Source organism: Podarcis pityusensis (genome assembly GCF_964106645.2).
Source record: "Podarcis pityusensis genome assembly, chromosome: 5".
Lineage (NCBI taxonomy): Eukaryota > Metazoa > Chordata > Lepidosauria > Squamata > Lacertidae > Podarcis > Podarcis pityusensis.
The window spans coordinates 96,465,960-96,481,139 of record NC_138032.1 but is presented as its reverse complement, the minus strand read 5'-3'; the positions used below and the strand labels follow the sequence as shown (position 1 = coordinate 96,481,139).

Sequence of the window (15,180 nt, the reverse complement as noted above, 5' to 3'; positions counted from 1 at the left end):
CCTCATCACATTACCACTTGCTCTGGGACGGAAAACTTAAGCTCACCGCCAGGAAATATTCCTCTTCCATGCAGGTAGTTCTAAAAGTTGGGGGTTGGGTTAGTGGAGAGTCACACGTTTTCCTACCTCCCGTTTTCTTGCGTTTTTTACAAAGCAGGCCTGCCATTCCGGCCCCTTGGAATGTAAGGCTACGTATTGCTGCAGACCAGCCTTGGACAGTCCCAAATGTCTAAAAAGGAAGGAGGCAGATGGACAGGAACTGACCTGCAAGCCTGGGTTAATTTGGTCGCAGTGACATGGGAGGAGACGGCCGGGCAGCAGCCGTTGCGAGGGGTGGGAAGAGGAGGGTGGAAGAGAAGCACATGGCAGGGCAGGGCGAAACTCACGAAGAATGGGCTGCCCGCACCACAGCCAAATCCTCCGCCACTTTCTCTGAGCCTGAACGGAGGGAGGAAGCCCTTCTCCTCTTGCTGCCGGTTTGTGAGGTAAGTCTGTCATTATGCCGTGTGGAGAGCCTGGCTCTCAGCATTGCAAAGACCTCTGGGGTGCAAGAGCACCTCTGCAACTGCCCCACATCACATTTTCACCTCCGTGGGATTTCCGGGTGTGGAGGCTGCCCAGGGCGCAAAAAACTGAGAGGAGGCTGTGCCTTTACTACAAGAGTCCCCCCGCTCCCCAACCATAACAACCCCTTTATTCCCCCACCCACATTCACCGAGATATCAACCATTTGCTGTAGGAGAAACCTACTTTTTATTCCTTCCTTCATTCATTCACTGCATTTATCTCTCTCTTTTTTTCTCCAAGGAGCTCAAGGTGGTGTACAATGTCCACCCCTTCTCCTTCAATCCCGGCAACAACCCTGTGAGGTAGGTTAGACTGAGAGACAGCGGCCCCCAAGGTCACCCAGTGGCCATGTGGGGAATGAAGGAGTGAATCTTTATTTGCGTCAGCCATCGGCCATAGCAATAAAACAACACTACGATATACAAAGAATAGAAATAAAAATAAGAAGTCGATTATATAAAATACATTTTAGGGTTTTGGGCCATGTGGGGATTTGAACCCGTGTCTGCCAGGTCCTAGTCCAACCCTCTATTACACCACTCAAGGGCACCAACCTACTCTCTGCCCCAGGTGTCCCCCAGTGGAAGGAGGAGGTTCAGCACCATCTGGACCAAGTTCAAGTTACAGCCTACTTATTATGTCGCACAGAATTTTGTTGGAGCTCTTAGGAACTGAGCCGGCTCCTTCCCTCTGCCCCAGCCAGCCTGGTCCACGGTCTGAAGCGATGGGACTGGAGGTTGAGATGTTGATGACACCAGCAATTGTCTCTTGGAGATCAGTTTTAAATAGTTTTAACATTGTGCGCTGCCCTGGAAATATTTACATTGAAGGGCAATATTTTTTATTTTAAAAATGAATAGATAATAAAATTATTTGCCGTCACCACCTCACCAGGCTCCAATAACAGATGGATAAAGGAATGGTAGTCATGGGGCAACTGTCATGGTTCCTTCCTCTCTATGTTAACATAACAGCACAGTAAGAATCCACAGGGAATTAGCCCTCAGATACAGTTAATATGAGAAGTTGGCTACAGTGTGCTGCTGACAACCCCAAGGTTGCAGGTTCAATCCCCGTATGGGATGGCTGTATATTCCTGCATTGCAGGGAGTTGGACTAGTTGATCTCCAGGGTCCTTCCAACTCTACCATTCTATGTTTAAAAATTGCTTTTAACCCCTTCCCCCCTTTTAATCACACCTTGCAAAATACTCTTAGACAAACAAGCTGCAATTTCCCTGTCTACAGCAGACGAAAAACCCCAAAGTTCAAAGCCAGCAGCACCTTGAAGTTCACTGCAGCCGCTTTCTAAATCCTAACAATCGAGTTTCTTCTTAATGGCCATCAGCAGTCTGGCTGCTTGGAAAAGGAAGCCGGATGATAACTGCTATTTAATTTTAGCTGCAGTTATTTCTGATCCAAGGTCTGAACCTCGCAGTATTGGAAAACAGCAGCTGTCATGATGATGTTGAATAGAGCGGCTAATTATGGGACAGAGGACACAGTATCTTCCGCCTAAGTGAAGCCACAATGGTGCTCTGCCCGGCTTTTAGGAGAGCATGAAGGATAGTTGCGGACCTCTTACAGAGCTGCAGTAGCGAACTTCCTGGCTGTGTCAAAGACAGTCTTGCAAAGAGGTCCCTCAAAGTAACCAGCCCTCTGATGGGTTCTCTTCCAGCCCACCTGCTGGCATGTGTCAGTCATTTCTGGCAGACAGGAGACATGAGAAAAAGCAAGGACCAGCTCATCTCCCGTGTCCAAAAGCTTCTCAGTCTGATCACCTGGAGATTTTTACTCCTTGGAGGTAACCAGAAGAATTGAGATTTTTACAAACAGTAAATCCCATCAACTGACAACCTTTGCCTCATTGTTCTCCATTTGTAGAATGGAAACAGGTACCACCTCCATCCTGGAGAGACTTGAAATTGCAATTTGGGTACATGAGAAACACCCAGCGCAGTTTCTGTGCTTCTTTGTACCTTTCTGTCTGTCTCTGAATTGGCTGGCCATTGCTTCCAAAGCGCTTTCAGATCCAGGAAGACTTTGAGATCCAGTGGAAGACTCACTTCTTTGTATGTGGATTGAAGGTCAAGGCATAATTATGACAGAGGGCTATATACATGTAATTTTGTGTTTTATTATGATTATTACTGGTGTTAATTTTACGTTTCTTATTTCTCTGTTCCTTTCTTCTCCTCCTCCTTTCTTTTCCCCTTTCTTGTTCTATCTCTCCTCTCTTTCTTGTCTTTTTGATTCTATTTGTTCTAGAAACTATTTTTATTGGATTGTGAAAACTTTAATAAATATCTGTGGGGGGAGGGAGGAACAGCTACATCAAGGTGGTCAGCCTGGTGCCCTCCAAATGTTGACAGACTATTATCCTAACATTGCTGGCCGTGCTGCCTGCAGCGGCTGAGAGTTGGAGTCCAACAGCAGCTGGAGGGCACCATTCTGGCAATAGCATGTGTCCCCCCCTTCTTCAAACCCCCCTTTTCCCATGAGGCGCTTGGCATGGCCATCTCAATCCCTATCCGCCACCTGCAATAAGGCTTAGATTGATACAACGGCACTTTCTCATATCCATCCTTATTACCTGTGCTGCTTTCTTTCCCCCTTTGCCTAACCCTCAGGCAAAATCTTCTAGTCTGTAAGCTCCTCAGGGCAGAGCCCTTTCATTTGGCAGTGTCACTGTGTAAACTGCCACGGACGTTGGTGGTAACAGTTATCATCATTCAGACTTATAAATCCATTGGCTCATGACTGAAGTATGAAGAGTTGAATTCCATTTGTGAACAAACTACCACAGATCAAAACTCCACAAAGTGATCATATCACTTTGCCCATTTTCATTTTCCCCTCTTAACCTCCAAAACACAAGGCTGTTTAAGAGCCAATGATGAGCAAATTGCTCCTCCATGACACCAGCCAGCAACCCAAAGCATATTCAGCCCGGTTTTATCAAATTAACTCTGTATCTGGAATGCAGTAAGCAACCTCAGCTCCCTATTCTTTTATATTCCCAACAAGCTGGGCATACGTTAGGATTAGTTCTCCCCAAGGATTATAGCTGGTGGCTCTTATAAATAAGCTCTTTTGATCAAGTTCACCAGTTCAGCAACAGCAGCCGACCCATTCAACCTGGAAAAGCCCCATGTTTCCAACAGAACATCTTTGTCTAGATGTGATGCAAAGGAACACATATCTACACTGCAACGGCTTAAAAGCAAAAGGAAGGAGGAGAAATAAATCATTACAAGACCACAGAACTCACTGCTAAAAAGGATGGTCAATCCGAGGTCAGGGAGAAAAGACAAAAGTTGATTCCACCCCTGCTTCAGTTTGCAGAAGTCCAACTGCAATGCATTACTTGCAACATCTTGGGTAATTGTTAAGAATTTGAAGGATAGGCACAGTTTGGGGAACACAAGTGACTATGCAGGAAGGCTACAGAAGATGATAAAACATGCTCCACCCTTCTCCTGTTTATGTGCATTTCCCCCCAGCAAGCTGCAACCAGCTAGGCCTGGCAAGTTTGGGAATAATGGCCTGGCTTGCACATACGATAAGCCACAGCTGATTTAGCCAAAGTGTAATTTGTCTGAATGTCTGAACACATCCAAGAGGCTAACCATGGCTTGCTTTCTGGCAGCAAAGCACAATGTTAAGCTATGGTTGCTGTTGGCTTATGAGCCATGGCTTGTTTTCTAACACTGCCTTGATGTTATGTCCAAATCCAACAGCCTTGCTGAACCATGGTTAGGCCACCAGAGATGCTCACCAGGATACAGCAGCTGGAAAAGAAAGCAATGGCATTGTGCCATGGGTTTTGCTATGCTATGCTAGTTACCTGGGAAGGCACAGCTTTTAATAATAATAATAATAATAATAATAATAATAATACCTGTGTATAATGAAATTAAACGAGCCTCCATCCCATCCCCAAACACTCAATCTCTTCTCAAACAACACACCACCTCGCAAGTCAATTTCGCTATGTTATTTTTTGTTCAACAGCCCAACAGCCCATGGATAGAAGCTATTTTTTAGCCTGTTGGTATGGCTGATTATACTTCTATGTCTCCTGCCCGAGGGTAGAAGATTAAAGAAGTGATGGCCAGGGTGTGAGTCATCCCTGAGAATTTTTCTCACTCTCCTAAGGCAACAATCCCTTGCGATGCGGACTAGATGCTAAAACCAAGAAAAGACCAGTAAAACACAGGCTCCCCTAGTTAGTAAACGGGGTTATTTAATTTTCGCACTCTTTCCTCAAGATCCCGAAATGTCTGAATGGCATTAGTAGGAATTTAATGGACCTATGTAGAAAATAAATCTCACTGAGCCTGGGATAAAAGAAGAGAGCTGTAGAATTTTCTTTCATGGTTCTGGAGACACACCCCCCCCCCCCGTTACTTTCTTACACTTTCCAAGTTCCTTTCTTGGCAGGAGAGTATTCGAGCAAATTATCACTGCAGTACATTCTCCAAATGCAGCAGAGCAGTTTGAAAATTATTTCAGGCATAACAGCAACTGTCTTCCCAGTGAAGCTTAGACATTATTTCCAGACAAAGTGAACATATGATGAAGTTGAGGGTTTAGCAAAAGGGTGAAAGTTGTATCCCAACAGAAGAGCCAGGAAGAAGTACACACAACCAGTCTATTCAGAAACAAGTGAGCAGAAGCAAGCCTTGAGCTCACAGCATCCCAATTCCCTTTTCCCTGCGCTTGAGGGGGATTAAAAGCTCCCTATCTTGATGTGAAGAAACCATCATGTGATTGGTGCAGTCCTAAACACAATTCCTGGGAAGAAGCCCCACTGAACACAATGAGACTGAATTATGAGTAAACATGCATTACTTAATGGCTTCCTCCAGTTCTACTGAATTGGGTTTTTAGTGATGTGACATAGGATAGCTCCCAGACTCAGTCTCTGCAGCATATTTACTAATTCTCCACTATTCTACTATAACCAGGGGAAGCCACAGAAAGACTCTGCCCAAGCCAGCTTCTGAAAGTTTCTCTCTAAGCTTCTGAAAGTCTCTTTCTGTGCTTTGAGTTTCGTAGTTTAACTCTTCAAATTGTAACTTGTAAAAGGCAGGTGCTTACCCAAAGGTCTCCGAATTGCGTGTCCACATTTGAACCACACCTTTCTAATCCCAATCCCAATGTTGCATTAAGATAGAGGACAGTGAAATTTCAAAATGCATTTGAACTACTGTATTAGCCTTCCCCCACAACATACACACTTTAGTATAGTGGAAGTTTAACATACGGGTGTGGGTGGGTGGGTGGGTGTGGGTGCTTTATAGCCAAGGAACTTCTGCGGAATTTTCCACTATGTGGTCAAAAGAAAAATAAAGAAGGGAGAAAATTATCTCAGTGAAACCAGAGACAAAATGCTTCCTTTCTCATACACACACACTCACACTTAAAATAAAGTACATCTTTACTACCCATGCTAATTTTGTCATTAATGGTTGGGAATTATCCCGGGTAATATCCTTGTAAGGTTATTCCAATTTATCCTCACAACAGCCAACGAGGTAAATATGGTAGAAATTTGGAGACTGGCCCACGGTCACCATATACACTTCATAGCTAATCAAGGATTTGAATCCAGGTCTCCCAATCCAAGTCCAGAATTCTATCTGCTATGCTTACGCAAAAGCTTGCAATGCCGAGAAGCCCAAGCAATTTGCTAAGTCTGTAAATGGAAGATACCTCAGTGCTGTATTTCAAACTAAATACTGTCCATGGTTCATCAATACTCATCAAAACAACCCCCGTTGTAGACTCTCTCCATGCCATCTCTTCATGGCCAGGTATCTCTCACCAGGTCTGGTAAAACGTGGCCTCTGCTGTGCCACATCAGGCTGGACCGTGTCAGGTGGGGGGGGGGACACAATGTCTCAGGGACTCTGCATGTTCCAAAGCACTTTTTACTTTAACATTACTTTGCATCAGGGAAGTGGAAGCTGTGGCCCTCCAGAAGCTGTTGGACTACAACTCCCATCATCCCTGGTCCTTGATTCTGCTGCACCAGGCAAAAATGTTTCTTTCTAACCAGGCCTTTTATGGCCTTTTAAAAGTGTTTCGGGGAGGGGGGGTATTGGTTTTCATTTGACCCCATAGTTCTCAATCTCAGGTATAGTGGTTAGTGCTGGACCGGGACCTGGGAGACCAGGACTCAACTCCCCACTCAGCCATGAAGTCCACTGGGTGACATCGGGCCAAACATTGTCTCCATTGCTCTATCCTATCTCACAGGCTGTTGCGAAGATAAAATGAAGAGAACATAAGCTATGGGCGTCCCCTTGAGCTCCTTGGAAGAAAGGTGCGATAGAAATGTAGCCGCAGCAGCAGCATCCAAGCGTAACGAAGCCTGCAGTTGCTTTTGTTCGCATGCACCCTTTGCAAACCCTCCTCTTTTGCCATTGCCACCCCCCTCTCTGCTTTTGCCATGCCTTGTGTTTCCCCGCTTAACAACTTCAACAGCCTAAACCCAAATTCAGCCTCGTTGGTTAAGCTACTCCTATCAAAAGAAAAGAAAAAAGCACAATGCTGCTTACTAAGGAAGTCCACTTTGTTCCCAGCTAATTAAAGAAGCGGCATCAATTCAGCTGAGAAGATTCCTCTAGCCAAAAAGCTGCGCTCATAACACAACCTGGCAAAAGACCTTTGGAGGTCTTTAAGCAGAGGCTTGACAACCATATGTCAGGAGTGCTCTGATGGTGTTTCCTGCTTGGCAGGGGGTTGGACTCGATGGCCCTTGTGGTCTCTTCTAACTCTATGATTCTATGATTCTAAAACCTGGCAAAACAACAGCCAAACTCAGCAGAACCCAGCGCACTTGGCAGTCGCTGAGTGCAGCAATAAATTCACAGGAAGCATTATGGACTGTGCGTGCTCGGTTACAAGGCAAACTTTTACAACCCAAGAAGGACCTTCACATAAACAACACAACATTCACCTGTTGTTCCATTCAGCTTTCAAATTAGACTGTTTCACACAAACCTTTACTCTACAAGCAAGAGATCACATTTAAGGTAGACGACTAAAGTGTGAACTGCCTGCCTTGGGACTCTCTGGAAAGGAAAGATCAGGGAAGATCTTCTATAAAGACAAAGGGTTCCAAAGATACCGGGATGGTCATGGCACAGTAATTTTAAATGCCTGTGCATGGACACCACAGTAATACATGGGAGAACAGTTAGTGCAAGAGTGGGAGGCCATAGATTGGGATCTCCTGGGAGATCTCTGGCTAACGTACAGTAAATAGGCCAAGATTTCTGGCTCCCAATTGTTTGACAATGGCAACAAGAAAATGAATCCCAAATGGAAATTAATCAGCTGAAACAAAGAAAAGTCAAGGAACTGATTTGTGGGCAGAAGGACTGTGGACCCAGGTCCATCCTGGCACTCAAAGCAAAGCCCTCTGCTCACCAGCTGCTCAAACACACCCAGCTCTTTAATCCGGAGTGTTTATCTTCCGCACCTGGCTATTATTGCTGGATCATAAGGTTCTTTCAAATAAAACACAAAGTAGATCCCGCAAGCCTAAGTCAGTGGGTCATGAGAAACAAACATTAAAGAATCTTGTGTATTCATACGCGGTTGACTGCTCTGGTCAATTTGCTGCCTTCCCATGAGGACCAATAATTCCTCTGCAACTATGTATGAGGCCCATTGCTTTCATACAATCACTCACCCCACCCTCAGCTGACACCTTTCTATGGCCTAGGCGCATGGGTAGGCAAACTAAGGCCCGGGGGCCAGCGCCAGCCCAGTCGCCTTCTCAATCCGGCTCGCGGACGGTCCAGGAATCAGCGTGTTTTCACATGAGTAGAATGTGTGTTTTTATTTAGAATGCACCTCTGGGTTATTTGTGGGGCATAGGAATTTGTTCTCTCCCCACCCCCCTTTGCCCAGGGCATCAGAAAGGGCACAAAGGCCAAACTGACTCACCAGCATTGGTCTGTATGGGAAACTGAACAACAGATTAATGGCCAATAACCTTGAGCGGGTCTTTCCATCACTGCTGGCAAGCACTGGATCAAATTAAGCCCCAGCTCCATGCACATCATTTTACAGCTTGGGAACAGATGATCTAGAGAAAACAGCTGCAAACCTTTGCATTTTAAAATGTTAATAATGAAAGGAAATGTGGCAAGCTAGGAAGTCCGGCAGGAAAGGGAGGGGGAAGGGAAGCAACTTCCTTTGATCCACATTGGGAAGCTATGCGCTTGTGTTTATCTTCTTGAAATTAAGAGGCAATGAAAACTACAGTTCTCAGCATGCTTACAATGGAGTAAGTCCTCCTGCACTCAGTGGGACATAATTTCCAAGGGAACATGTTTAAGGTCAGGCTCCATCAGGGTGCCATCCTAAACAAGTCCCTGGAAAATCTGCAGAATTTTTCCAAGTAATGCCATGAAACTGGTTCCATGCTTAAAGTTCAACTGTTCTGCTTGCAATGGTCACATGCTGGTGCCATGCTCCCCTGGCACACGCTCCCTGGCACGCCAACACTAAGTGTAGGCAAGGAAGTCCAGGAAACAGATGAGTTTTCTTACAAGGCATTACATTTAAATAGGACTTAAGTGCTCCACTGTTAAGTTCATTTAAAATGAGTTGTTTTAATAGCCATTCAAAAGAATGCTGGTAACACTTCCCCAATCTTTTACATCAAAGCCAAGAACATTTTTGATCAGCTCAGAAATCAAAACAGACACAACTGAAGGAAGTGACTGCTGGATTTCCTGCCAGTTGACTGCAGCTTAGTCCTCTTGTGTTCATTGCAACATTTTTCTAAACCCTGTGTAACTTTCACAACAACAAACTCAACTTATGACTTGGAAATTTATTAATAATTTGTTCCCTACCCATCTGAATGGGTTGCCTCAGCCACTCTGGGCAGCTTCCCTCAAAGTAAGTTGCTCCTTCTAACTCAGGACGGTCTACTCTACCCGCTGACCAACAGGAGTCCTCCAGGTTTTCAGGCAGGAGTTTATCCCAGTACACCAAGGACTGAACCTGCGACCTTCTGTCTGCAAGACACTTATCAGATCTGCTGGCATCACAATTGCCCGTATGAATGGGGAATGTGCCCTAAAAGACACCCAATGCCCCCCTGTTTCTTCACATTGAACTTCCAAATAGACATGAATAGGACTGGGAGGTGTAAGCCACTTTTCCCCCTGTGAACAGCTTTGAGAACAGATTTACTTGTGAAAAAAGTTGCATATAAATAACCTGGAGCTGGGGAGGTGGAGAGAAAATACCACTAGCCTATACAATGGTGGATTAGCATCCAGTTTCTGGTGTGCAGTGAACCACATTTCAAGACAGAGTAGAGCCATTTTTGTGGAGTTGGGTTTAGCTCAAGGGTAGTGGTGCTGTGGGTTAAACCGCAGAGCCTAGGACTTGCCAATCAGAAGGTTGGCGGTTCGAATCCCCGCGATGCGGTGAGTTCCTGTTGCTCGGTCCCTGCTCCTGCCAACCTAGCAGTTTGAAAGCACATCAAAGTGAAAGTAGATAAATAGGTACCGCTCCGGTGGGAAGGTAAACGGCGCTTCCGTGCGCTGCTCTGGTTCGCCAGAAGCGGCTTAGTCATACCGGCCACATGACCCGGAAGCTGTACGCTGGCTCCCTCAGCCAATAAAGCGAGATGAGCGCTGCAACCCCAGTCGGTCACAACTGGACCTAATGGTCAGGGGTCCCTTTATCTTTTTGACAAGCAACTTTTCCACCCGTGCTTAAACCCCCATCAGGTGGTAGTAAGATGCAATGAGATTTAGCTCAGGGATAGGAAATCTCTATGGTATGTCCCATGGTGAGGAGAGCTGTAGTTGTGAAATGCCGCCTCCTCCTCCAGCAAGGACCCCTTCAGACAAGCGGTTTGTTGGGCATCCATCCCCATTTGTTTGCACAAAGTCTGTGCAGAGGTTAAATCATATTTGCTGTTTATTGAGCACTTGTTCCAATTTCTGGGGTGGTTAAGAAATACATCCATTTAAATATGTCTTGGCTACAATGTGAAATTAGTCAAAGGATTCTGATTTACTTCTGTAAGGATTTCAAAGAACGGCTTGTTCAATGCTTCCCTTCTCTCTAAAGAGCGAGTGGGAACCCTCCACCCTCCCCCACCCTTTTATTCTAGGCCCTCACACTATATGTGTGCTAGTCTGCTAACCTCTTGCATACTTTGATAAGTTGTCTCTCTACACTAATCATGACCTATATTTGAAGCACCAAGTTGCCACATTCCTTTCCCCGAACGCAGCGGCGTAGCGTGGGTAGTCAGCACCCGGGGCAAGGCAAGTAATTTGCGCCCCCTAACCCGGGGCAAGGCAAGTAATTTGCGCCCCCTAACCCCTAACCATGGTCATTAATACTGACGGCTCTACTCTGGGGCAAATTTCGTAGTGACTACTGCCCTCCGTGGTGTTGTTTTTGCAATTAAAGGACCCCTGCCTCAAATAAAGCATGGGGATTGGGCACTGGGATTTGCCAAGGGAGCTGGGAACTGCAGTTCAGTGGCGGGTCAGGGGGAGAGGGTCCCTTCCGCGTCTGGGTGCCGTGGGCCCCTTTGCGCCAAGACGCGCGTCTTTGGGCGTTGCGGCGCAGCCTTCTCGGTCTCCCTCCCCGGCCCGGCTAGCCCTGACGCGGCTTCTTTCTGGCGCGGGGAGGGGGCGCCTCTGGGGCCAGTGGGTTGGCCAGCCTCCGGCGCGGGTGGGCGGGCCCCGTCGGGGCGGGTGGGCGGCGTGGCGCTTGGTGCCGAAGCCTCCGCCCGCAGCACCCCATCGGGAGACCTGGCCGGAAGGAGCCTCGAGCCGGCTGTCGGACGCGGCTGAAGCAGCCAGGGCGGCATGGCAGGCGGCGGCGGCTCCCCGGCAACTCCATGCGGCCAGCCCTGCGCGCTGGCCGAGCCCCGCAGGCGAACGCTGCCCGTCGGTGAGGAGGGGCTGCCTGGCGCGCCTTCCGCAGCGAGCGCTGAGAGCCGCTGCCATGGGGCTCTGGGCGATTCCGGAGGCAGCGAGCGCGCCCCCCCAGAAGTTGCGCCCGGTGCGGCCGGCACCCCTGGCACCCCCCACGCTACGCCACTGCCCGAACGTGCTTCCATCTGTGCCTTTAGCAGCAACAATAAAAAGAAGTTTTTCATTGAATGGGTGACCATTGTTGAGATTCCGGCATTGCAGGGGGTTGGACTAGATGACCCTAGGGGTCCCTCCCAACTCTACTATTCTATGATACCATGGCAGGAAAAGCTTCCCCTGCCATTTCTGCCTGCAGTGCACCTATCAAAGCCATGGAAGCCCTCCGAAGAAGGGTGGGGACCTGTTTCGCTCCCTGCAAATCACCAATAATATCATTTCTTGATCACCTTTACAACAACAGTGTGTGGTAGAAAAGCATCATTATTCCCAAATTGCAGAGAGGCAGGAAGATACAGGGGTTCCAACAGAGCTACTCGTTTGCAATGCAAGTGAGATCTGAGCTGCTCCTCCAAGGGGAGCCCGTTGCGCCAGCTGGCACAGTCATTTGGCACAACTCTACCCCGCGGAAGCCTCACTCGTCTTACAGGAGACAGAAGAGAACTCCTGGGGATCTTCTCCTCAGCCCCCTTCCCGCTTCATTGTCCCTGGCTACCTCCACGGGAAACCCAGCAGCGCCGCGAGGAAAGTTTCCAGACAACTGGAAATAATCAGAGGGCGGCGGGCTGGGCTGGGAGCTCGGCATTCCGAGCGGAGAGGCGGCGCGAAGCTGCGATCCTATGCCCGCTTCTGGGGCTGCGCGAGTCCCCCCACCCCACACGGAAGCCCGCCTGGTCTGCCTCCTCCTCCTCCTCGTCCTCCGGGCGCCCCGGGCCCGGGCCCCCCGCCCTCCTCTCCGCCGTGCGCCCTCCCGGCGCCCCGCTCACCCTCTCGGGCTTTCTTCTTCCTGGCCAGCGTCCCGCCGAGCTTGCCCAGGAAGGACTCGTCCTTCTTCATCCTGTGCGGCCGCAGGGTGGGCGAGCGCACCGGCGTGGCGGACATGGGCGCGCCCGGGACGGCGGCGGCGGCGAGGCTTCCCTGCCGGTGCTGCGAGGGGGCGAGGCGCGGCGGGAGGGAGGGCGGCCGGAGGCAGCCGGGAGACACGCAGCCCGCCGCGGGGCGCACCGTGAGGGGAGGCGGGGCGCGCGCGCGCCAGGGCGCATCCCCACCGGGGACGGAGGGTCTGGACGGAGAGCGCAGCGCCCGCCGATGGCGTGGGAGGCCGAGGGGCGGGTCCGGAAGGGCCAGCCGGCGGGGCTTCTCTGTCGCCCGCACCTTCGGATCCGTAGCCTGGAGCAAAGGCTTAACAAAGAATAACGGGCGGGGGGGGGAGTGGCTCTGAGCACGTGCCTGGCTCATCGCTCTCTTTAGAAAGGAAAAGAAAACTGAAGCCAGGTCGGTGGTTCTTCTGGGCATGTGCCGAGTGCCAATCTGCCGCGAGAAGGGGAAAGACTGAGCGAGTGCCCTACAAAAGGAAGGCTGGACTTTCCTGGCGCGCGCGCAACGTTTATCTTCTTCCGCAGTGGCAAAACTATTAAGCAGGATTTCGCCGATGAAAATAGGGACATCCTGTTGTTGTTGTTGTTGTCACCCCCCCCCCCATCGGACTGGGATGCCCCAGGCACTCTGGGCGGCTTCCAACAAATATAGAAACATAATAAAACATTTAAAAACTTCCCTATTCAGGACTGCCTTCAGATGGTAGTGGTATGACCCATGCAAAATATCATTTCACAATATGTAGCAGTGACACACATTATATGTGTGTGTGATTCCTTGGAGGTTTTTCAGCAGAGTTTGGATGGCCATCAGTCATGGTGGTTAGTGGTGGTTTCTGCATTGCAGGGGGTTGAACTAGATGACCCTTGGGATTCCTACCAACTCTACGATCATCATGAAGCTGCATGTTTATCAACATAGCGTTTCTTGCCTTTGCCAAAGCTGTAGATAATGTGAACAGAACAAGGAAAATATCCGTTAGAATGCAACAAATGTAGCTATCCAAATTTCTTATGACAAGGAAGTGACTGGGATATCACCAGTCTTGTTGCTAGGAAAATGAGGCTCATTCCCAAGCTGGTAGGGGAAATGAGATTTAGAGTGTTGTGTGGAACGCAGCTGCATGTGTGCCATGGGCACCTATTGGACAGCACCTGTTACATCACCAGTAGTGAGCAATGCATTTTTCTCCACCTACTAATGCCAGGTATATTGCTTGTGACGCTAATACCAGTGGCCACCTTGCAAAGAGGAAACCTGCGTATTGCCTTCCTTGCACTGCTTCTTTCCTGGTCAAGCTTTGGAAGATTCTCCTTCTCAATTGTCATCACCTCCCATCTCCATCGCTGCTAGTACTATGTTAGCCATTCTGAGCTGTTTGAATGGGACCACTGCCCAGGCCTCAGGATCATCTTAACAGAAAATAAATGATGGTGATGCATAGAAGAAAAGTCACAGTAAAATGAAATTAATAAACTGGAATTATACAATTATTGCTAAAATTAAAGAATGCACATACTGTGTGTCATTACTGGACTAATACAAATATCTGGTTTGCATCTGTGAGATGCAGGGTGATGGACTAGATGGATCACTAGCCTGATCCAGTATGTTCTTACTGTGTAACTGGATGATATAATTAAAAGCTTAAGAGTGCATTTGCCATCGTATAAAGATGAGACACAATGCACCGAGCTTTCCCTGCCTTTAGAGAGTCAGAGGTGCTCCTGTAACTGACAGCAGTGGAAGAGCAGCCCTGGCTGGCCCTAGCTGTTGCTTCTCTTTGCAAGTCACCCACACCGTAGAAAGTGTAGGGCATGTGTCAAATGAAGATGAGTGAGACACCAAGCGTTTAGTTCCTCTTTAATGGAAGAGGGACTGCTGAGCAGCAAAGTCAGGATCTAAAATAGCAGAGCAGGAAGAAGCTCTGTTAGTCATCAAAACAGTTTCCTTTCCCTCGAGAAATGTTTTGATACGCCCTGAAAAACCGTCTCTGATCACACATCTGCAAAGCAAGCCCTTTCAATATGGATACCAAACCCTAAACATGTTTAACTTGTACCTAAAAACAGCCTCCAGCATTTTCTTCACATTTGTGAGTAGCAGTCAAAAAAAATAGCCATGGGCAGAACTTTTCATGCTGCCTCAAACACTGTGCTTTTTGATAAGAGTCCATTCATACATTAAACTGTGTGGCATCAAGTGATATGAAATGCATGTGTGAGCAAACCCTAATCCTCACTTTCTTTTTTTCCCTTTTTTAATTTTTGAGGGGTTTTTTAATACAAAAAGGAGCAAAAGAAACGTACATGCTACCCAAACAAAAGCACACAGAAATGCACTATTATTTACACAAACATAAATCCTTCCTGCCCACAATTGCTTTCCACCACCACACCCCTCGACTGATGAGTTAACTGGCCTGCCCTGATAACACCTTCAGCTATACCAAATGCAAGTTTTATTTGTGTCTCCCTTGGCAAAAGTGAGTCCTCAAACAGAGTTACAGGTTGCTGTTTTCCAAGTCCTGATTTAAATTTTTTAAAGAAGTTTTTGAAGAAATCAAGAATGCATCACACCATAAA

General features: G+C 48.0%; 1 protein-coding gene across 3 annotated transcripts in view; it reads right to left on the bottom strand.

The window, feature by feature from the left end:
• The window catches only part of PARVB (parvin beta), a 38,561-nt gene extending 25,937 nt beyond the window's left edge, over positions 1-12,624 (bottom strand). Inside the window, exon 1 of one of the 3 annotated variants that reach the window (XM_081005675.1) lies at positions 12,484-12,624. In XM_081005675.1, coding sequence (XP_080861801.1) covers positions 12,484-12,598 — 115 coding nt within the window. In that variant the 5' untranslated portion in view covers positions 12,599-12,624. Of the gene's footprint in view, positions 1-126; positions 182-3,837; positions 3,949-12,483 lie in introns of those variants that run through there. The other 2 variants (XM_081005677.1, XM_081005676.1) reach the window with 2 other exon arrangements.
• Positions 12,625-15,180: the final 2,556 nt, after the last annotated feature.